Below are 22916 nucleotides of genomic sequence, written 5' to 3'. Positions count from 1 at the left end.
AAATGTACAGCAGAACCTCGAGGCTGCTCTTTGAAGTTGGACAAATTCAGACTGCAAAGGAGATTCCAGTTTATCTAAGCAGGTTGTTATTAACCTCTGAAATGATTTAGTAAATGCTGTTGTGGGTTCTCTACCTCTGTTCAAATCAAAATAGGATTTCTCAACTGAAATACAGTGTAATTTGAAGGGGAATTAATTCATGCCTGGCTATAATTGGTGTTAGGGAGAAAGTCAGGCAAAACAATTACAGTGATCTCATCTGGCCTAAAAATTGATGAGTCTATTTAAAAGAAAAAAAACTCCAAACTAAACAGAACAAAAATCACTCAGGAGGAATTAATTTCTAGAGATTGCATTACACAATGGTGTATCCCTTTATATTAGCTTAAATCTGTACCTGGGGTAATAGTGATGTATTTCTCAAAAATGCTGTTTAAGGAGACCAGCTACTTTAAAAAAAAAAGTAGTAATTGTAATTCTTGAGTGAAATCAGCGCCTCTGTAACAGAAATGACAGGAGTTTCATTTCTACAGGAGGTCAGAATTTTACCTATTTTTCCCTCCTTTCAGAGGCATATGCGTGTCTAATTCTGCACAATTTTATAGAAGGATACAGGGGATTTTCTGCACTGCAAGTTGTGGTATTTCTTTTGGAAATGAAGAAAACCCAGCATACACTGGCTGAGTGGTTGGCTTTGATCTAATGATGTCTTCAAGTAGAGGATTAGATAAACAGGAATGTCACTGATATTTTTCAGCTACAGAGGGTTGCAGTTACATCAGTGTGGTACTCTTGGCAATAGTTGTTTGATGTTTTTTATAGTTTATCACTATGAAGCACTAAAAATCAGAGTGAAATTGCAGAGTACATGCAAAAAAATCACTGCTAACTGCCTAGAAATTTAGCTACTGATGAAACGGTATACGATGCATTTTTAATACATTGAAAGAAAACAGTTTAAGTGAAAGAGACAATGGATAAAGTTTCTAAAAGCAAAGGAAACAATAAACCTATTTATGGCAAGGTTACAGTATGCTTACTGAGCAGAAGAGGTCAGAAAAATGTTGAGTCCTCAGCATAAAGCCTTCTGCGTTCTGATACACTGATATTTTATCTCTGCGCACATACTGAATTGTCAGGGACATTTCACTCAGTATCCAAGGATCCCAAAGAAGTCTCCTGTTCAAATTCTGACCAGGGCTGACTGCCAAGCTGAAATGCAGCATTTTGATGTTTATGTTCACGTTTTGATGTGGCACTTTGAGAAGGCAGTCAATCCAATTCCACTCCCTCATTGTTGCCAGCATGCAGCTGTTTTGCACTCTGAAACCTAATCTGTATAAAGAAAAATCCGTGGCCTCCACTGATTTAAAGTTTTCAGGGGTTTACGTGTGACAAATGTACATATTTTGCAATATTTGGTGTGAGCATGGACCTTTTTCTGCAGTGTGAACACTCTTAGACAGCCAAAGAAAAGGAGATTCTATTCCTACATTTTGGTACAGAGAACACATCTCCATGTTTTTCAGATTTTTCTTGAAATGAACTGAAAAAAGGAGGGGTTGAAGCTGCTATAAATGCCTGCTTCATCTTACAGATTAGCCAGAAAAAACAGCTGGCAGCTGTGCTGACAAAAGCAACTCTGTCTCAGGAAAAAGTCCTCTCCAAAAAAGATTGAGATCTCCAAATCCAATTTCCAGAGAATTTTGAAAGCTCACAAAGAGTAGAGAACACCAGCATTTGTGGTTGCAGTCTTCAGGGTTTCAGAGCACAGCAATTCCCACCAAGGTGACTTGAGCATGGACCATGTTGATTTTGATATCTGTGAATTCTCCAGGCTTCAAAGATCCACCCAGTTTAGACCTGAGTCGCTTCACACCAGACGTGAACTGGCATGTCAGGAGAAAGCAGCTGCTTCACTATCCATCACCAATTGTGATATCCTACTGTGAAAATACCTTCACACTGTATGCAAAGTGTATGCTCTTACAGACCACATAAGCAATTCATGGTGGTGCAGGGGCTGCCTAGATGATGGAACAAAATACATATCCCGAAGACAGTGGGATGCAACCACACACTGCAACACCAGAGGAGACAACCATGCAATGGCTGCAGTTGCTTGTGTTTTCTGAAGCAGATTTGTCTTTGGGAAGCAGAGCAAAGAGAATTTGGTAAAGCAGCAGCCATCTTATAGCAGCAACTTGGACAATATGCCTACTTACATTAAACATGGAACGAGCTCTGCCTGTGAGCAGCTGCCTCTGAGTGGTGGGCTGGGACAGCAGTGGTGGGCTGCAGAGCACTTCTACCCTGGGCCCCTTAAAGACCACAAATCCCTGGAAGCACAGATTTACTACTCTTCTAAGACTCACTTGTCAATCAAATTCTTTGCTAGAAATAATGCAGAACTGTTTCAACTGAATTATTTGATTTGGAGTTCCTCTAACTTTTTTATTTCCCCTGTTCCACAGAAAATTTTCTCAATGTCAGTTCTATTATGCACTTTTGAAAAATAAGCAGGGCTCAAAATGAGTTATTTCTTATGGGAAAACGGTCTGTTGGGAACACATTACACATTCCATTTACTAATCAGAATCTTCTGATAATTTTTACTGTGCATTGCAAATGCAGGCAGCCTGCATTACATCTGTAGTGCTCAGATAGACTGGAACTGCTCCAAACTGCTTCTCAGAAGTTTATTTTTAAAATTTTCCATGCACTTACTGTTCCTTCATCTTGGTCACAAATGCATATTTATCGAATGGACTAACTACATGCATGCAATAATTTAGTAGTGTTACACGTACCATACTGTTAAAAAATATAATGTCTCTCAAAGTTTATAGAAACAGTTGCCTAAAGAAATAAATGCTTTAACCTGAAGAAGCTGAAAGACTGAAAATATCAAGCAAGGAAGATAAATGACCTCAGCTTAAAGCAAAAAAAGCAATAGGAAAACTAAGATTTTAGTGATATGCTTCATGAAACAGTTTCGTATGGCTGGTCTTAAATAAAATGGAGACCCAGGTTGTTGACAGAAAAATTTCAAGGATGAGCCAAACAGCTGCAACTCTGGCTTCTGGTTTCGCCACTCAACATCAGAATGATGGGACTGAGGAGAAAGGATGTAGCTGATGTGGAGACATGGATCTGGGAAAGAGTGAGCACTGGTGAATACAGGGGAGACACGGAACAAGAAACATTGTTCTACAGAAGTGTACCTTCCTGCAGCATGGTGGGAAGAAACAAGTGAGCCAGCAAGCTCTTGAATGTGGCATTTCCCTCCCTACCTACTAAATCACTGTAGAAATGCTGCTTATTTGCAGCAGCAAAAACCTTTGAGGTGGTGTGCAGGGTAGGACTAAAAAGAGTGGCAATTTGTTTCCAGCAAAAGCTCTGAGGGAGCCTGGGATTAGCATCTTGTTCAAAGATGTGCGTAATTCCTTTCCAAAACCTTTAAAGGATGCAGTTCCAACCTCCACTATTACACATCAGTGCCTCCCCCAGAGGGGGCAGTTTCTGAGGAAAATTTCCTGGACTCCTGAACCTTTCGTATCGCTCTCATCTCTGCTGTGTTTCAATGCTGAGAGTACAAAGACCTCCAGTATTCTTATCTTGGCATTCCCCACTTAGGGGAATGAGAGAAGCATTACAAATGAGTCTGCAGGGATGTATCGTGGGAGCAGTAATAAAAACTAAAAAGCCGGCACCAGTGGCCATGGCCGGTCAGGTCCTTTGGGAGCACTGGGTGGTGAAACTGTTCCACATCCCTGCTCTGAAACGCTTGGCATTTAAACACGGCAACAAGCTCTGCTCCTGCAGACTGTTCCTGAGGAAGACCTCATGGTCAGACTGTCACAGCTAATGTTGTTTTCAGGTCACATTTCTGCTCCCCCTTCTATTCTCCCTGCTGTCCATGTGCTAAAACCGCCCTCTCTCCCCTCACTGTCCCCCCCTACAAGCCATGACATGACCAGGATACACTAACATCAAGGTTGCTCTAAAAAGTCATGCTCTCTCTTCTGCTTTGTTGTTTAATGGTTTTAAAGACATCAAGTCTAAAGATATTTTTGGAGCCTAACAACTTACTTCTAGCTGTTGGGAAAGACACGTGTGCAATAGTCAGCATCAGTCACGAAAAGCTTCTGTATATTTTATTTTTAATAATATTTTTCTGAATCTTCTTCATAACTCAGCTATGCATAACCTACTAACAACCTCTTATTATTATCTACATGGCCTGCTCTCATCTGGCAAGTGAAAAAAAGGTGCTGGGTGTCAACAGCTGCCAGGTACTCACATTGAACTACTTCTCTAACTTAATACCAAAAAAATAAAACAAACCAGCACCATTCACAAACACATAGAGCCAATGGATTAGATTTACTGTCCATTAATATGAGGCTATAAATTGTTCTTAAAATTACTGTATTAAAATATAATTAATTGCCTAAGCCTGGCTGGTGGCATGGCTTTGTAGAGCCAATCCGTCCTTCCAGTGCACCCAGCCTTCCCCATGCCTGGCATGTTGTGCTGCGGCCCAGATGCGGGATAATGCAGCTGCAGGACTTCATTGCTCCTTAAGCCACAATGGCTCTGTCCTTCAGTAAGCCCATCAGACTGCTGACTTTTGCCCAGTATCTACTGAGTCCAAGTGCTCTGCCATGATTTCTTCAACCATGTCAAATGCCCTTTTTTGCTCAGTGAAACGTGGTCAGGAAACCCTCCCTCCCTTCCATACGTTTTTGTTGCATTGCACAATTTCATGGTATTACACATCTGTTCACTCAGTAGCCTCCCAAAAACCCAGTGTGACCCTAAGCATCAGTTCTGTGGTACTCATGTGCGAATGAGCCCATTAGAAAAATCCTCAATTCCACACCACAACTGCCTTTGGGTATTAAACCATACGTGCCTTTGAGCCCTGACAGCACAGGAGTGTCCTGCATGTGTGGGGGAATTGCCAGAACAGGGCCCTGAAGAGCTCTGCTTGCTTCCTCTTCTGTAGCAGAGCTGGAAGTGGGACAGCCACGGGAGAAGTGCACACCTTTCAATAGTGACCTCCAAGGAGCAGGGTCTGTCCCAAACATTTCAGAAACTATCTCTCAAATAAAAAACCTCCCATAAAGATATTTTGATATCAAGCTGACTACTTCACTGTTTATTACTTAAATGTGGTTTGGGGTAGGGCAAATTTATTTTAAAATAGCACTAGTCATACACTGCTCCTGAAACACCTCATTGGTGGTTAGAGGTGAGCAAAAGGGGCATCCCTGAGGCCTGCTTTAAATATTCCAGGTGGCTCATTAGTTCCCAGGCTTTCCATAATCTGGTCATTAGCTGTTCAGTAAAAATTCAGAAAACAAATGATACATGTGCTAATTATGTGTAGAGACACACCATGTGTGTCTGGGCAGATAGGTCCTGACCTTCTCACACCAGCACAAGTGTTTTGTTCTTCACCAAACCTCCTTTTTGCCTCATCTGTGAAAAGTTTCACTGTTCCCACGGCTCCTACTTGCAATATCTGGAGAGATTTTCCCCCTTGGAATGCTTGAGTAGACAGAATAATAGGTGAGGAAGTGAAAGAAAACTAGTGCATGATATTTGCTATACAGAGAAAAAAGCCATTCCCAAAAACCCACAGGCCAAACTATTAAGTTCTCACAGCGAGTAAAATGCTGCCTGTCCCCCTAAAGATCAGCAGTAAAATTCCCATCGACGTCAATGGGCCCAGAATTTGGGTATCCAAAAATCTGGGCAGCTTATTGGAGTTTTTTCATGGTCTTCACAGATGAAAGCATGCAGACACATTTTGATATTTCCTTACATCACTGTGGGGAAAACCTGGAATCACAGATTAGGTTGGTTAGAAGAGACCTTTAAAGGCCATTGAATTCAATCCCCTTGCAATGAGCAGGGATATTTTCAACTCAGTGAGGTTGCTCAGAGCACCATCCAACTTGACCTTCGATGTTTCCAGGTATGGGGGCTCTACCACCTCTCTGGGCAATATGTGCCAGTGCCTCACCATCCTCACGGTAAAACAGTTCTTCCAAATACCTAATCTGACTCTACCTTCTTTCAGATTAAAAACATTACACCTTGTCCTATTGCTACAGGTCCTATTCTATTTGTGTTTATGTAGCTATACATGCACACATACACACATTGTATTAGCTTCTTTGGTTCTGTTTGACTGTATAGAATTAGGGATTCAAAAACCCCCAAACCTGTAATTTCACTGCCAAGTTCACCACATGTGAACACAAACCATGTCCCTGAGTAGCCACATCTACATATCTTTTAATCATCTCCAGGGATGGTGACTACAAAATCCCTGAGCAGCCTGTTCCAATGCTTCACAACCTTTTTGGTGATCCAGTCTAAACCTTTCCTGCCAGAACTTGAGGTTGTTTCCCCTTGTCCTGTCACTTGCTACTTGGGAGAAGAGTGGCAACATCCACCTTACTACAACATCCTTGCAGGTGATTGTAGAGTCATAAGGTACCCCCTGAACCTCCTTTTCTCCAGGCTAAGCAGTCCCAGCTCCCTCAGCTTCTCTGCATCAGACTTGTGCTCCAGACCCTTTACCAGATTTGTTGCCCTCTCTGGACATGCTCCAGCACCTCAATATCTTCCCTGCAGAAAATTCACCAGATGGACACAAAATCATAAGCTTGCAGAAGGCATTTTCAGATGGGATGAGTGAGTTCTGTGCCAGATACGTGTAAGCCGATATGCTCTGAGGTATGCAAAACAGGGATGAAGAAAATCAAGCCTTTGCCAAAACCCAATACTACAGTTTTCATGCAGACACATTAACCTGTACTTCCCCGTCTTATTTGTAGGCCAAAATTAATAAATAAGATTATGCTAATTTTCTACTGCCCCTCACAATCAATTTAAAATACAGAAAAAACCACCACTGCACAAAATTTTAGTAAAATGAAGTTTACATTCAGCAAAGGACCCTCCTGTCCTAGTATTTAAGTCACTCCAAATCACTGCCTGTACATTTCTAAATGCTGTGTGCTCAGAGTAGCAATGCTTTTACAGTAAAAAATAGCAAGACAGACTTCATAAAAGATTAATATACTTGAAAAGCAGGTCATTTATTAAAAGATTTTTTAAAAGCTTCCTTTCTTAAAAAGCATAACTATTATATATTTGCCCACCTCCGCATCTTATCTGAAAGCATTTGCATACACAGCTGTTCCTCGAATTTCAAGCCTGTTTTCTTTCCTCATTTTCATGTTTTAAGACACGAGTAGCAGGTATTTACTGAAATAGCAGCATGCTTCAGCAAGTGCTTTCTTCTTCCATATAGCAATTTATGCTGTCTCCCAGACCCCCAGATAAACCCTTTTCTCATACACAGGGTTGAAGTGCTGAACCTTCAGCCCCAGGGTGGCATGAGATGGCAGCCTGAAGTCTGGGGACTTCAGCTTCTAAACCTTTTAAAACTTCTCTTGCCACAGCTGAAAGCCTCTCCCAGTAGCAGGTGAGGATAGGCTTTGCCCCTCCTGCATTTTCCACTGTACTCTTTTTTCATGGGTCTTTTTAGGCATTTGCTCTTTGACTGACTGACTGCCTGGGAACTGTGCATGCAGCGCAAGTGGTCTGGATGTCAGAGGTGCAAGACACACAGGTACCCTGTTAATAAACAGCAGAAGGGAAATCAATAAATATTTCTTGGATAATGGGCCTGCACCATTCTGTTCAGTGGAAATTGTATCACCTTTGCACGCTGCAGTCCTCAAGATAGCATTTTACGTGGAGCCAAAAAAATAGCAAGAGATAAGGCAAAGCAAAAAATACTGGCAATTTTGGACCAAGACACTGACGCTTCAAGATATGCTTGACACCCTGTTCTTCACAAGTGTTTCCAGTCGCTACGTCTGCCTGAAGAACAACCTCTATCTGTTTCATCTTGACTGCAAATAGCATGACACCCAGCAAAATTAAAAAATAAGCCATTAAAAAGATTACTATCTGTTCAGGACATGGTAGCTCAACTGTAGCCACGGAGTTACTCTCTTGGTAACTGGCTGTCATGAACATGGTGATTATAAAAGACAGAACAAGTCGGCGGAGAGTTGCTCTGGGAGGAGGTTAAGTAAGGAGAACATAATGACCTTGGTCATAAGCTTCAAAGAAAATATGATGAAAAAGCCAGACACTACAAGGGAAGGAACATGCAGAAAGGAAGAAGGAAGCGGGGAAAACTCAGAAAAGGCAAGACACCAAGAACACAGAGACAACTTGCTGTGTCAGAAGCAAGAAATAATAGCACAGATACCAGCACTCTTATTCTTGTCATAAGATCATCATGAAAATTACTTTAAATTTTGAAGAATAACATTTGACTAGTTTTTTGTTCTATAAATGACTGTTTTTCATTATTTTTTTTTGAAAAGTCACTACTTATTGTTTTGGTGGGCAGCCACAACCAAATTCTTACGTGATCAAATGTAAAATATGCTTGAAGGCTGTTCATACCTACGAGGGCAAGACAGATGGTGCAATGTAGGTGTCTCCACTTTAGATTGCACCGCAGCCCAGGGGAGAGCATCTGAGTATTTAGCAGTAATGCAATAACTTTAGGAAACAGTAGGATGTAGCTATTGATCACCGTTCCGGCTTCCAGGGAGAAAAATAAAAGGCATTTAGGGGTTAATACTTCTGACTGAAATGTGCTTATTTAGAGGTTCACTTAACAGATGCCATCATCAGGAGATAAAAGTCCTTACACTGAGCAGACAATTTTAATGGCCTTTCCCATTAAGCTATGGGTGACATATTTCAAAGGGCAGATTATTGGTGTCTTTCTGCTGACAGCAGGGAATGTCAGATGAATTCAGAATATCAGTGACTGTTTAAGCCTTGCTAACAACGATTTTGATATAGAGTTGTATTATAATTCAGGACAAAACACCTTGACCAATTTATTCTCCTATATAGTACATTTTTATCTGCATTTATATTCATCGCCAAAATAGGCAATGAACCCTTACTGTTCATAGGAACAAAGCTCCAGATGCTCTTATATTCTAAGTCTAATGTGCTCAGCTACTAGTGTGACACCATTAATCACACAGAACATGAGTTTTATAGCCTTGGAAAAATGGAACCTCCTAGATTCGTTAGACTACTCTGCTTAATAAAGTTTGTTATGAACAAGTGAGCTCTGAATACAACATACTAAACACTATCATCCCATAATCAAAAGATATCAGAAAGACTTTTTAAGGTTTAGTTCCCTTCCCATTCTCCCACGGATTGGAATTATTCAGCTCTGTACTGCAGAGCTCCATTAAGCACTTTGTTTTTCATTCAATGACTGGAATCAAGTGCGTATGGCCTCCACGGATGGATAAGCTGCTGTAAAAAGAGGTAAGTCAGCAATACTGATTGGCTCTGTTGTCTGAGTGTGCCTTTTGATTTTTGAATTACTGCCAAAAGCATCATCATTCTGTGTTTACCCTTCAAAAGCCCTCGGTCACTCAGATGGTTCATACACTTGCAGCACAACGCACTCCCTTGCAGAAACAGTACTCAGAAAAAAAAAGACAATTTCAGGACTTGTATTTGTTGAATGTAAATTTGCGGCACAGATCCTCTCTCTCTCATCTTTCATGACATTGTTACTACACAATATGAAGTGATTAAAAGACCAGTTTTACTTTGATGCCCATCTCTTTCACTCAGACAAATGGTTTATCTCTGTGCAAAGCTGTACGTAGCTTTCAAAGTGTACTTGCTCACATCATTTTACTCTCTCTTTCTCTCCCTGGCAAGTCAAGGTACCACCATAAACCTCTGTGGTGGTTTCTTTCGTGTGCGTGTGCGTGTGAGTTCATACTAATCACTGAAGACATACTGCATTTTTCTTCAGTGCTGTAGCCAGGACTGGCAGCGCCAGGCTCAGTACTGGACACAACAGACTTAAATCCCCCTCCAGAGTTGCAACAAGAGCTGTTGCGTAGCTGTGAACACCTGCTGTGCACTTTGTACCAGGGTAAATGCCTGCTGGACACAGCAAGAACATGACCAGAACAGATCCCTGATGAAGCGTTTGAGTTGGTTACAACTCTCCATGAATACAACATCAGCACTTGGGAATCTCCTAAGGCAGACACAAATGATGGACTCTCTTGACATGACAGGATTACCTGTCTGCAAAATGGTTACTCCCATCTGAATACAAAAACAGATCAGACACCAGTGATCTGGGTTTTACACAAACGTACAGGTAACAGCAAGAACATAAATAAATAAATCCTGCCTGCATAAACGGCAACAAAGTGACAAATGAAGGCAATTTTTACCTGCTTGTTCAAAGCCCTGTGGACATTTTGCAATCCTATTATTTCTATTACTGACTCTTACTGGAGTTGCAAGTTCAGCTGATTGTGAAGGTCCTGTAAAGTCTGTAAGTCCTGTGAAGTCTTATTCATGTGCACATTGTAAAAAGCAGCGATAGTGGACGCAGAGCCTGTGCTGTTTCAAAGGTGCTGCCTAAGATCTCAGGTGAGGAAATGCTCTCTTAGAGATAGCTCACAAGCCTAAACCCTCTGTGGATTAAAAGGAAATGAATTTGATTTCTCAAGAGCCTGTGGCTTCCCAACAAACCTTGGGAAAGCACTTCAGAATACTAGGATATGCTCTAATCCATTTTCTAGTTATAAAGGCTTCTTTATTACTGTTTTTGGCTGACAACACTTGAGATAGCATGTTTATCATCATTCTTAAAACACTTGAGAGAGAACAATGTGAGTGTATTTTTTATTTTGGTTTTAACTTCTTTATTTCATTGCTGTACAGCTGCATTACACTTGGCTTTAATCCCTTAAGCATTATTTTCCTTGGCAAAATAGTCACTGAACTGAGTAGAACTTACTATTGGAAAAATATGCTTGAAAAACCAGTGTGATGTCAATGTCAACTGAAACCCATGGAGCTTGAAATGTCACAAATGTGCCTGTAGCTGAAATACAGAGCTCCTCATTTTTTTGCCCGAGCTAGGAATGTAGTAAGTCTTAGGTTGTGAAGTCAACTGTAAAAATCATAGAGTAGCCTCCTGAAACTGAATGCGTGCTGGAACTGAGTGTGTGCTTCCCCCCTCCACGAACAATCCTTTGGAGAACACTTATATAAAACTGGATGCAGGATAATACCATAGGCAACAAACAACTACATGGCTCCACTTCCAGTCTCGCCTGCATTAACTGTAGCTGTAAGAAGTTGGGCTACAGGCCTCTTAGAGAAAAGATAGAACCCGACTTTGTAAAACATCTTTAATATTCAAATATATAAATAAGCACTACTGAAGAATAATTCAGAAGACTGCAGTGATTCATTATGAACAGATGCTATAAACGGGAACAGTAACATTGCTAGGTAAGGAAGAAGCAAGCTATTTTAGGAGTCTTGAAAACCGCTTCTAGTTCTTCAGACAGATCATGCTGCTATAGTTATTTTATAAAAAATTATATTCTGAAAAGCACTTTAGTAAAAGAAACCTTTTACTGGAACTATTATTTAACCAAGACCTTCTACAGCACTAAAAGACACTGCAATTGAGTTCCTGATATAGTTTTAAGAATGGAAGGGGGTCAAAAAAAGAACAAAAAACCTACCATACCTGCACCAGGAGCTATTTATTAGCATAACACTCTTCCTTTTAAAGATTTCGTAACAACTAAAGTATATACAAAGTCTTACAGCATTTACACAATAAAAAAGTTTCCTATTAGCTGATGTAGTATAAGGTAGTGCTGCAATTTACTTCAAAGCATGTATACAATAATAATGAAGCAGACCACTGTACTTTCAACTTCTCGACTACCACACCACCACTGTCAGTTCAAATGACAGTTAATTAAACCACTGGGAAGACACAGATTGTCAAAAGATTTGTAACAGGTCGATCTGCAGCACTAACCATGTTAAGGAGGTAAAAAAAAAAAAAAAAAAAAAGAAAAAAGCTACATACTGTCATGTTTCTACACTTTCCTAGAGCTGTAACAAACCCTCACAGCCTTAGATATAATATATGCAAGACAACATAATCACATTTTTTCAGATATAGTTCAGCTACTGAGTGTATTTACTTCTGAATAGGAGGCGTTATATTGATATGGCTGTGTGTTTCCATTTTTGTTCATTAACTGTTCAAAAAGTTCTAAAAAAAAAAAATTAAAAGACAGCATGGAGTTTGTAGTCATGATGTGTTTTGACTAATAAAGGCATTCAATATCAGCTATAGGATCTAATTATTCCTGTCAAAAGTTTAAGACCAGGAATCTTTGAGTAAAAATTAAACCCACAAAATCCCACACCTGTGCCGTCTGTTCCCTCTGACCTTCTTTAAGCTGAAATTTCCAACCGGGATAGTACAAAATCATTAAAAATGCTTCCACCAATCCAAATGCAAGACTCATTTAGTTTATGAGAGGTCAAGAAGAATCACTAGACTATTTCTGCTGTAAAACGGAAGGAACTTACCTAGAAAAAAGAAACCTTTACAGAACAGTGCCTTACTACAAGTAGGGATATATAGTTTAACAACGATACATAATTTAAGAACATAGCATTCTTTGCCTTTTAGAAACAGCTTTCATGTGCCAATAACGCACTTTCTACAAAAGATAAGGCTGCTTTGCCTATCGTCATATGCCTAAACATCTTATTTTGGCCAATTTTGCTTTCCTTCCCCCAAAAAGGGATTCTGTTTCAAGTTAGAAACTGGTAACATCAGTTGACAATATCTGTATTAAGACAAAAAGTGACATATATAAAATCCACAAGGAACCACATAAATACCAAAGAAGTCATATAACCTTTTCATGTAAACACTTTGATTATACTGAAGCCCTAATCAGATTCTTGTCTTAAACTTTTGGCAGATAATGTGTACGCTCAGCCAGGCTTTGTAGTTAATTATTGTTCAAGTGGAAGCCAGGTCAGCTCACATGTTGACAGGCATGCAACTTGGAAACATTGCACAACAAGCAACACAAAGAGATTTGAGAAGGGTACAAGACTTCAAGTAGACTTCACAACCCTTCACAAACTGAATATTCACAGACAAAGATACAGTCCTTGCTTTTTCTATGGTGGATTTCTCTCTCACACATGGGACACTTTCTGTGACTCTCTAGCTTGCTTGATGCTATATAACCACTTGATGATTCTGGCATTCCTTTCAATGGCAGAAATACCGTATGGCACACGGTCATTGGCACTGTCATCATTTCTAAGGTCACTGTTGCTGTCCTGAGACTGTTCACAGTCTGAGCTAATCATGCTTGCACTGCGAAAGTTGAGGGATATAATATCAGAGTTAGCCCTTGCAAAGTTTTCCATCCCGAGGTTTTCAAGCTCTTCAGGATCCAGTCCGCAGTAGTTAAAGAATCGTTCAACATCTGCGTCGACGCGAAAGTATCGGTCACTTAAGTCTGATTTTGATCGCTGTAGGGAGGGTCTTCTACTAACTCCACATCCAGACTCGACTGCCTCAATCTCTGGGGATTTCAGGGTGGCAATGGCAGCGATTTTGGGCTTTGGAGGCAGAGGTGGGGCTGAACTACTGCAGGGTATTGCTTTTAAGGGCTTTGCGCTAGTTACTTTCCTAATGTCTGAAGAGCTGTGAGAGACATGCAAGAAAGTCTCTGCCGATTGATCTAGGAGCCTTCTGCTGACGTTGGAGCTGCTCTCCTGTGGGCTGCTACGGCCCTGCGTGGGGTAAACCTTCAAAGACTCGGCGAACGAGTGTCGGTTCAGCTCTGTTGAATCAGCTCTGTGGGGTGGCCAATTTCGGGGACCGTGCTTATGCCCTGAGCCTGAGCTGGAGCCTTCAGAGCTGTTGATGATGTTCTTCAAAATCTCGAGTTTCAGATTTTCCCTCTGGACGCCACTCTCAGTCTTTGCGTTGTTGCTGAAGACTTTCAAGGTGGGGCTTCCCAGTGCTCTCTTGGCTGCAGGACAGACTGGTGGCTTCGCCAGCACTGCCGGCTTCACAGGCTCCTGCTTGGCATTGATGACCTCCTGGCTCTTGACATATTTTGCCTTGTCGGCTTCTAGCCTCTCCACTGCGCTCAGTCTTTTTGGATTAGGCTCCGCCTGCCTGCGAAAATAGTCGGGTCCTTTGTTCAGGATGCGGAGAGGAACGGCGGATGTGAAAGTCACGGCAGGGCTGACCGGCTTCACCATGCTACCTGTCGGTAATGTTTCTGTAGGCATGTTTGGTGGTCTTTCCCCCGCAGCCGTTTTGGATTCTTCTCTGGGATCTCCTAAATGCACGGTGCAGAAACATGTACATTAAGCACAATGAATAGCCGATGAATCCTGGGATCTGAGCGCTAGCAGCAGTGCCTCATCTCACAGCTCATTAAATAACACTGCGTTTCTCTTTTAAAGGCAGCCTTTGTAGGGCAAGGGCATCCGACACAAGTCCGTATTAGTCTGCTCCGCTGACTCCTTTCTTCTCGCTGAAAGATGTGGGAGTCTCGCCGTTCCCTTTGCGCTCTGCTACCGGCAGCGATCTGAAATGCAGAATAACCAACCACACGTTAGTGAGAGTGCCTGACATCAGAGCGATAGCAACAGCCGCCTCCCGGCCCTCCTCTCCCACTGCTGGATGGGATGCGCTGTCGGTGCACAGCGGAGGCACAGTGCTCAGGGTGTCCGTGCCCTGCTCCCCTGAGCATCTTACAAGACATGTATTGCTCAGTGTTTACACTCTGAGCTTGGATTTAACAAAATTACATTGGAGAAAAAAAAAAAAAAATTAAAAATTAAACCCTACCACAATACAGCCATGCATTTCTAGAGGAAGAAAGGGAAGAAAAATGTGACAATTCGGAGACTTGGACCCACTATCTCCTGAAGATCAGTGAAAGAGCACTTTCAAACTAATATATTTGGCTTTGACAAGTTGGTTTGTGAACTTATTTTATCTCTAAAACCCAAACACTTTTCTCCTTAGAGACAACGTACTCTACAAATCTCAGAAACTAAGTGTATTTTCCCTATTCATTAAATGCTTCAGAAAACTGTCTGGTCTAAAATGCAGAGAGCAAACGTGTAACATTTTAAGTGCAATACACACCTTTCATCATTAATCTAATATAAAATCAACAACTGAAAAACAGGACATGTTGCTACAGCCACCGATGCCAGTTCAAAGTCTGAACATCAGTCCCCACAGCACCGGTGCTCCAGCAATGAAAGTAGGCTTTCCAAGTTCTCATGATCACCTTACAGGCTTAACAGAACATCAAAAAATTTCTTTGTTTTTTGATGAAAGATTCTGGGAACATGCAAAAACTTTCTGACTGGGTTTGAAAAAAAACCTTGTCTTCAACATTTATATTTAATAATTCAAGTTTTCTACCAAGCAGTAAGTACAAATGAAGATTATCTTCATTTAAATTATTTTAAGATCCTATCACTTAGATTGTCACAATAGTCTAAAATCCAACACCATGGATGACATTACAAGTGCTGAAACAATTTTCCCTCCACAAGGCACTGAAGGGCACTTATCACAGAATCTACTTTTCAAGCAGTGATTTCGCTAATGGGTCTCATTTGTTTTATTATTGCCCCATTAATCTATGCTGCCCTTTTTAATATCCCATTTCTATTATCACTATGTTCTTCAGGGAGAGAAAGAAAAGCAGCTGCTACTTCTTCACTCTATCCTAAGGAATGAAGAGCAGCATCCTTATTTGGGATGACTTGCTTTCGTGTGCACTGCCATCCTGTGTGTGCTCATCCATCAATACACAACTTACTAATACAGGGTGTACGCTGTTTTGACCAAAAGCAAAAAAAAAAACCACAAAAAACTTAAATTCCAGCTAAAGCTACATTAAAAGTTAAATCAACCTCAAGTATTGATGCCCAGAAATACATGATGTATACACGGAATATTCTCTCTATATTATCCAAGGTCAAAGCAAGCAAATAAAATATACAAATGCTGTAATGAGATTATAGGAAAAAGCTGAGCTTTATCCTGAAGGCTCACTGTCACAAGCATTCTTCAAATACAAACTAACATATTTAGGTGGGTGATACACCAGAAACGCATTCAGTGCAATTGAAAGGGTACTGAAATGTTAATTAAGCTTCTCTTTCAATGTTGTTTTATAAATCCTAGTGCTAACTCCTCAGCAGTTTGACTTCCTGAATTTTAACGAAGTCTTTCTGAAAGAGAAAAAGCTTGCTTTCCTCATTTGAATCAACATATTTATTAGTACTGTTTTGAAATTAGGTATGAAATTTCCAAACGCGCTGAAGGCAATTCCAACATGCATCTGCACACACACATTTCTCTTCTGTACACAGAAATCAAATCTTTCCACGTCACCAGCTCAGAGCTTGATGGCTAAGTGCCTGTATAAATACTCTATTGGTTTGTATATTTAGTGTTTCTACACTTGAGTGCAGAATTCAAATCTATGTGAGAGCAGGGCTATCATCAAAAGGAAGAAAATCCCACAAACAACCATGTTCTCTGTACTAAACACTGTCACCCAACTGAGTTAATACTACTTGAATAAGCGAGACCACTTTCCTGATGACTGTCATTAAAGGCCACCATGGTCCTGCCCCAAAGGACAGCTGCCAACTCCATTCTCCTCCCAGTGAGCAGCTCCGCACACCACTACGGATTGTAGCTGGGGGAAACCAAGGCATCGGGCCTTTTGGAAGTCTTTTCCCAGCATTTAACAATTTCCTCGCTCTTGACAGCCCTGTTTAATTCCAGCAAGCATTGCTTAGGAGGTTAAGCATTCATGTTGGCTTCAACACCACATTAAAAAGAAAAAAAAAAAGAAGAAAAATAAACCCCACTGTGCATGCATGTTCATCCGAGAGAACAAGTGTGCTTGTCTGCAAGCACGTATGGGGTCAAGTGCCCTGAAATCAATGGAAATAGGTTGCAACTGGCAATGTGCTCCAGGCATGTCTAGATAGAAAAGCAAAGATCTGGTGAGGAGCCAGGACAGAAATGTCCACCTGAGCCAGCACAGGGAGCCTGGGGGGTAACAGCCAAGTGGTTACATAGCCAGACATGGAAGCTTTGTACCTGTGGGGTCGGTGGTATAAATGAAAGAACGTGTAGCTATGAAAACGGATCAACTTTTTGTGTGTTGTTTAAAATGCTCCATTTCACTGAAGTGCTGCATTTGAATATCACTGGAAAGTTTATTCAGTACTCTAATCTCAGAGAGATAACGATTATTAACCAGGTACAGTTAGAAAAGGAAGTGGGATGAAAGAGAGGTGGATGAATGTAAATTGCTAATGAAAAAACTTCTCCCGCCTGTGCTGGCTGCAGCATGATTCTGCTGCTAGCAAGGAAAGTCAGTTCAAATCCTACCAGCCTCTTTGCTGCCCATGGGTACCTGAAACACCACAGTGACATTAGAGAAGCTTGCTACTTATTAATTTTATTGGCAATGATAAAGGCTGAGCAGCAGCAGCAGCACAGTGTATTCTCAGGAATAAAAAAATTGTGCCATTTAGTTTTCAGTTGTGAAAATCATCATTGGAGCAACAGGGGTAGAGAAATGGCTTTCTTCTGGCTTACACTCCAAAGAAACTCACTGCTTAGGCATCTCAATCCCTCTTGAGTATCTCTGGTACCAGTACTACCCTGCAGAAATTCAAAGGCAAATAGGTTTTCTTCACCCACTCCAAGGAAATGCGTGAAATATCCTTAGGGACTCAAGAAATGTTCCTTTTACTCTGTTTATATCCAAATGTCTACTCTGTAGCTGTAATCCTTCCATGGACTGAACTGTGTTTTACAGGACTTGCTCTGCATTTCCATTATAGCTCTTCCTAGAGCTAGACTTAAGAGATTATTTAAAGAAAAACAAAGACAAAAACCTCATGCATGCATTCAAACATAGTTCTTTTTAATACTATGCACACATTAATAAAACCTTTCTGACAGTTCTGACTGACTGAGCTCCTCTAGCACCCACTAAATACATGCTAAGTAGAGTACAAACAAAGTTTTGGGGGTTTAAAGCTGCTTTTTCAGCCAGACAATTCAATTCAGGAATCCTTTGCGATAGAGGCAAAGAGTCAAAGCACTTAATTTTAGCACATTCTAGGTATTGTGCTTTAATCACTCTTAAGTCCATAATATGTTTGTCAGATATTCATATTTAAATAACAAATGCACTGTCTGCATGATTTAGGGGAACATAACAAAGCCTAAAGCAGCAATATATAGCTATACAACTAACATTAGCTACAAATAAATCCTCTATAAAATAATTCTTTCCTTGATTTAAAGCCAAGACACTAGGAGGAGATGAACTATGCAGAAACCTTGGAATTACAGGTCCATATATTCTAAATATGCAGTTTCTTGAAAAGTACGAGAAATTGATAAGCGGACCCTGTTCTGGCAAGTATTTATTTCTAGCAATATTATGAATAACAACATTACTGTAGAATAACTGAGTTTATTTTTTCTCTCATACCTAAAACTGCATTCTAAACACAGACTGAATGATGCTAACCCGCTTCCCTCCCCGGTTCTGTGCCCTGTCGCTCCTACACATTGGCCAAGTTTCAGCCAGTCTTTGCCTAAAAGTATCCATAGAAGAGCACTACTACTATTTTGACAGTAATAAAGTTGCAAAAACAGCAGCAAAACACAACATGAAAATGTAGTCCAAATGAAACCCGTGAAATTTCTGTCCTTGGCTTCGGTGAGGACAGAGCTTCACCTGACAAAGTTACAACGAACCTCATATTCTTAATTCATCCCTCTGGGACAGCAGATGAAGGAATTGTACAAGAGGCTGGATGAAGCACAGTGGATAAATATAATGAAAGCTGACAGCCTTTACTCTGCTTTCCTTGATATTTAAAGGCCTGTGTCAATTTTATTTTCCAGGTGATAAAATATAACTACCACTACCTCAAGATGCACCATAAACATCACATAAATTCCAGTATAAGTAATCAAGAAGTGATTGCAACAGGACTCAAAGAGATCACGAAACAAAATTTGCACAGGAACATGGGACACAGATGGAAAATGTCAGGGTCTCCTAACAATTTAGGTGCACTTCAGAGGTGTGGGTCCCATTATGAAGATGCCAGTTTGTCAACAGTCACTGATAAGCCGATAAATGAGGGCGTCACTGAGCTACTGGTCTAATATATAAGTACCATCTTAGGGTGTAACTGCCTTAAGTTATACTAATGTGTATGTCTGAAACTGATAGAAGTTCTTCTGTGGATAACTGTCATTGTAAACCTCACATGTATATGTTACTAAGTTTTAAAACACAAGCAAAGCCCAAGTAAACTTGGCTGAAACTGATATAAGGTTATCCATATCCAGAATGGCAGCAGTATTTCATTTTTGAAGCCAATTTTAGATAAAGATGTGTACAGTGTGTAGACTTGGTCTCACATAATATTAAGTGTCAAGATAAAGCATGAGGAGATGAAATAGTCTTTCAGATCTACCATGACTCAAAATACTAATGAAAGTGCCTATTTTCAACTCTGTTCCCCCCTAAAACATGAAACAGTGAACAGTAAGTGAAGAGCAATATCTGTTTGTTCAAGCAGACATTTAGGCCTTCAAAGGGTCATAAATAACGTGAACTACGGTGACCTAAAACCAAGAGTGGCAGAATTATGCAGACAAGGGAAATTTCCACCAAGTGGGAAGGTAACAACTTTGGCAAAGGTGGCTACTTTTCAAGGCTGATGTATTACTTCCAACCAAAAAAACCCAAACTACAACTAGGATTAACTTTGTATTGCCATGCATAGAATGTACAATTTAAACTAACTCTGCTTTGCTCTTACATCACACTCAAAGACTTTTAAGACAAAACTCTCCATAAATAAAACAGTGCCACCACTTAGCACTCTTTCTATTTCAATGTGCAGTGAAAATGACGAGGCTTAAAGCAGGATGTTGCCATAACCAGAAATGCTGAAACTTTTAAGTTTTACAGAAATAGCTTCTGTAAAATCCATGGAGAAGTAAACATCTGGAAAGCAGGAAAGCAAACTAGCAGCTATACTTACATACTAGCTCTGTAATGTATGCCTAGAGCTCACTGGGAGCTGGATAGAGATGCCTCTTTGAAAGAAAAACCTTTAGGAAATGTTTTGTTTCTCTTTATTTCTGAAATCCATCACTGTTACATCTCCTACCCAGTAGCCATAATCACCTCCCAATGATACTTGCTTCTGGGTTAAATACTGCCCTACAGACACCTGACACACATGAAAACTGGTTTTCTTCAACAGGCACAGACAGCTGCACAAATGCACAAAAAAGCTCAGAAACAAAATTTTCCTTTCTTCCAACTAGACAATAAAACCCAATATAACACACCCTATTATTTAGAGTGATATTACAGACTGTGTTTATAAAAGCTGTAGTGGAAATCAATTCTGTTTTCTTTGGACCCCTGCGTTGCTTAAACCATATTGTACTCTTTGCAATAATTTCACTCATTCATTTTAACAAAAAAACTCAGGAAAGGGTCTAAAAAAGTATAATGAATGAAATTTTTTATTACATTTGTAACTCTAGCCTTACGTGAATACTTTTATTTCAGTGTGCATTTTATGAGAGTGATGCTCTAAACAGCTCTCAAAGCTTTAGAGGAAACACCCTTACTCTTTGTTCATCAGCCAGCGTCAATGGTCACAAGTCCAAACCACTTTTATCCTTTTAATTCTGCATCTCTCCATACCCATCATGTTTTAAGTTTATAGTCTCTTCCCTACAACAAAACCACAATTCCCAGTTTATCCTATGGTCTCCTGGGACTACACAATTCTCCCAGGTTCTCTTCTGCACTTTTAGAACTAAACCCCCTTCTTTAATACAGGATCCCTGGACCTGGTGCTCTGTCACATTTCAGAGGTTCATCAAACCCTGAGGTTCCTACTGGACCACGTCCCAGTTGCTTGGTCCCTCTTCTCTGGAAAAAGCAGGACTTCCACTTCTCTGCTACTTCTCCACCTCCTCTTTAAACTGCTTCCCCATTGCATCATCCCATTTTTGCAAGATGCAATAACTCCTGCTCTAGTCTACTTGAAGGAGCAGTGCTATCTGCCCTATGCTTTTCCTTTCTTATCAACTGATAGGAAAAGCTATCACCTCATCTCCTTGTTGCTGGTTGCTGTCCTTCACAGCCACGCTTGGATTTGGCATCCTGGTAAATGACCTTTTTTTCCCAGTGGTAACGTTTCCAATGTGTGGGGAAAAAAAAATTTAATTGGGGGTTCACTGCTGCACACTGGGAGAAAACAGAGGGAGGCAGAACAACAAAATGATTTTAATTATGAAGCTCAGCAAAAATATTTTAAATGGAACACTACTCATTTTAGTTCCCATCTTAAATCCATGGTAATTCCTAACAAGTCCATTTTAAGAGTGAGATGTATTCTATGCTAATGAAATGTTTGTGGCAATAGGTTCAGTAGAAATCATATGCACTTGTGAAGAAGGAAATAAAAATCTTCTGTCTCAAAAATGCAGAGGTACACATGCAAAGCAAGCTCCTTCTGGTATTGCCACGGATATGCTGTCTGATTAGCAGGATTTTCAGATTCCATACATCTGTCACCCATGTGGCCCCTCCCAACACTGTAAAGTCTGGTCCTCAACCACAGGAGCACAAGTGTCATCAGTAATTAGGCAGCTGGGAAACAAATTCTGCAGCGTCCCTCGCCAAAATAATGATTATCATTAACTCACCTATCTGGAACATACATTTTCAAAATGTACGGCAAAAATGACAACAGCATTTTCAAAATGCCAATTCTGAGCCATTTGACACATTGTGATAAATTAAATGTAGTCCTAAATCCTTTAAATGAAAACTTGTACGAATGTTAAAGCACTCTACAGCAGCATTCTTGTCACCATCAGTGCAGATACAGAATCAGACTTGGCCTTAACTTACACTATGGAGTAAGGCCTAAAACATTAATCACCTTGGCTTAAAAGAACTTCTGCATGTGAACTTGGAAATATTAAGAAATCAAGCCAGGTTTAAGTGGACAAAGTGTAAGTATGGACTTTCAAAATGAATGTTTATATTAAATGGTCTGACTTGTAGCCAAAGACTTGAGGATCCGAAACCAGGAGAATTCTGTAGGTTCACTTCCATAGCTACTGCAGCAAGGCAACATGACCTCCCTTGGATATCTGGCATTTTGCTTCATGCAAACCTATGAAAGCACTCACAAGCTGAGCCCTAAAAACTAATCAGCATTGAAATACACACACTTAAAATGGCACAACCTCGGGAAAACAAAATCTCTCTGTTTACCATTTAAGTGACAGCAGTGTTCATAAAATCTTGGGTAGCTGATATTTAAGCTTGGAGCTCACCTTGAAGCACATATTCCTCTGCCAGTATTTTTTGCCTCAACTAATAAATTGGGAATTGCTTGTGGGCTCTTCTGTCTGCGTACAAGTCCCCAGCTATGTATGTCCTAAACATCATACCAGGTCAAAACTTCGACACCTTCCCCATGTCTCATATTTGACTTCCGTGGTTGCTCATCTCCCCTATTTATTTTTTATGGAAAGGAACTGTGAGAGATCTGGAATGAACTTGAGCATGTAAGACAGAAGAGATGTTCAGGGGAAGAGGCCCATGGCAATGCCCTGCACAGCCATCCCACCCAACATAGGTGAAGTTCTAATTTCTACTAACAGATACGGACATAACTAAGACTGACAGTCATTCCCATGCTGTAGAGGAACCAGGGATTTCCTTGCCCAGCTTACTCATTCACACGGTCTTATCCAGTAGGTACCTGCCAGTCCTAAAAATGAAGTCAGTGTTGTTGAGGATAACAACAGAAACACTCTTCCTCCACTTGATTTA

At 40.5% G+C, this 22916-nt stretch overlaps 1 protein-coding gene across 5 annotated transcripts in view; it reads right to left on the bottom strand.

Moving 5' to 3' along the window:
- Positions 1-10777: 10777 nt before the first annotated feature.
- FAM110B (family with sequence similarity 110 member B) overlaps positions 10778-22916 on the bottom strand; it is a 115858-nt gene continuing 103719 nt past the window's right edge. For all 5 annotated transcript variants that reach the window (XM_027903490.1, XM_027903493.1, XM_027903491.1 and 2 more), the window contains one exon: positions 10778-14552. In XM_027903490.1, coding sequence (XP_027759291.1) covers positions 13138-14250 — 1113 coding nt within the window. In that variant the 5' untranslated portion in view covers positions 14251-14552 and the 3' untranslated portion in view covers positions 10778-13137. The remainder of the gene's footprint in view (positions 14553-22916) is intronic.

This window comes from Empidonax traillii, unplaced genomic scaffold (assembly GCF_003031625.1).
Source record: "Empidonax traillii isolate 1590-97213 ecotype Southwest subspecies unplaced genomic scaffold, ASM303162v1 scaffold971:size222662, whole genome shotgun sequence".
Lineage (NCBI taxonomy): Eukaryota > Metazoa > Chordata > Aves > Passeriformes > Tyrannidae > Empidonax > Empidonax traillii.
This window is presented reverse-complemented; position numbering and strand designations above follow the sequence as displayed.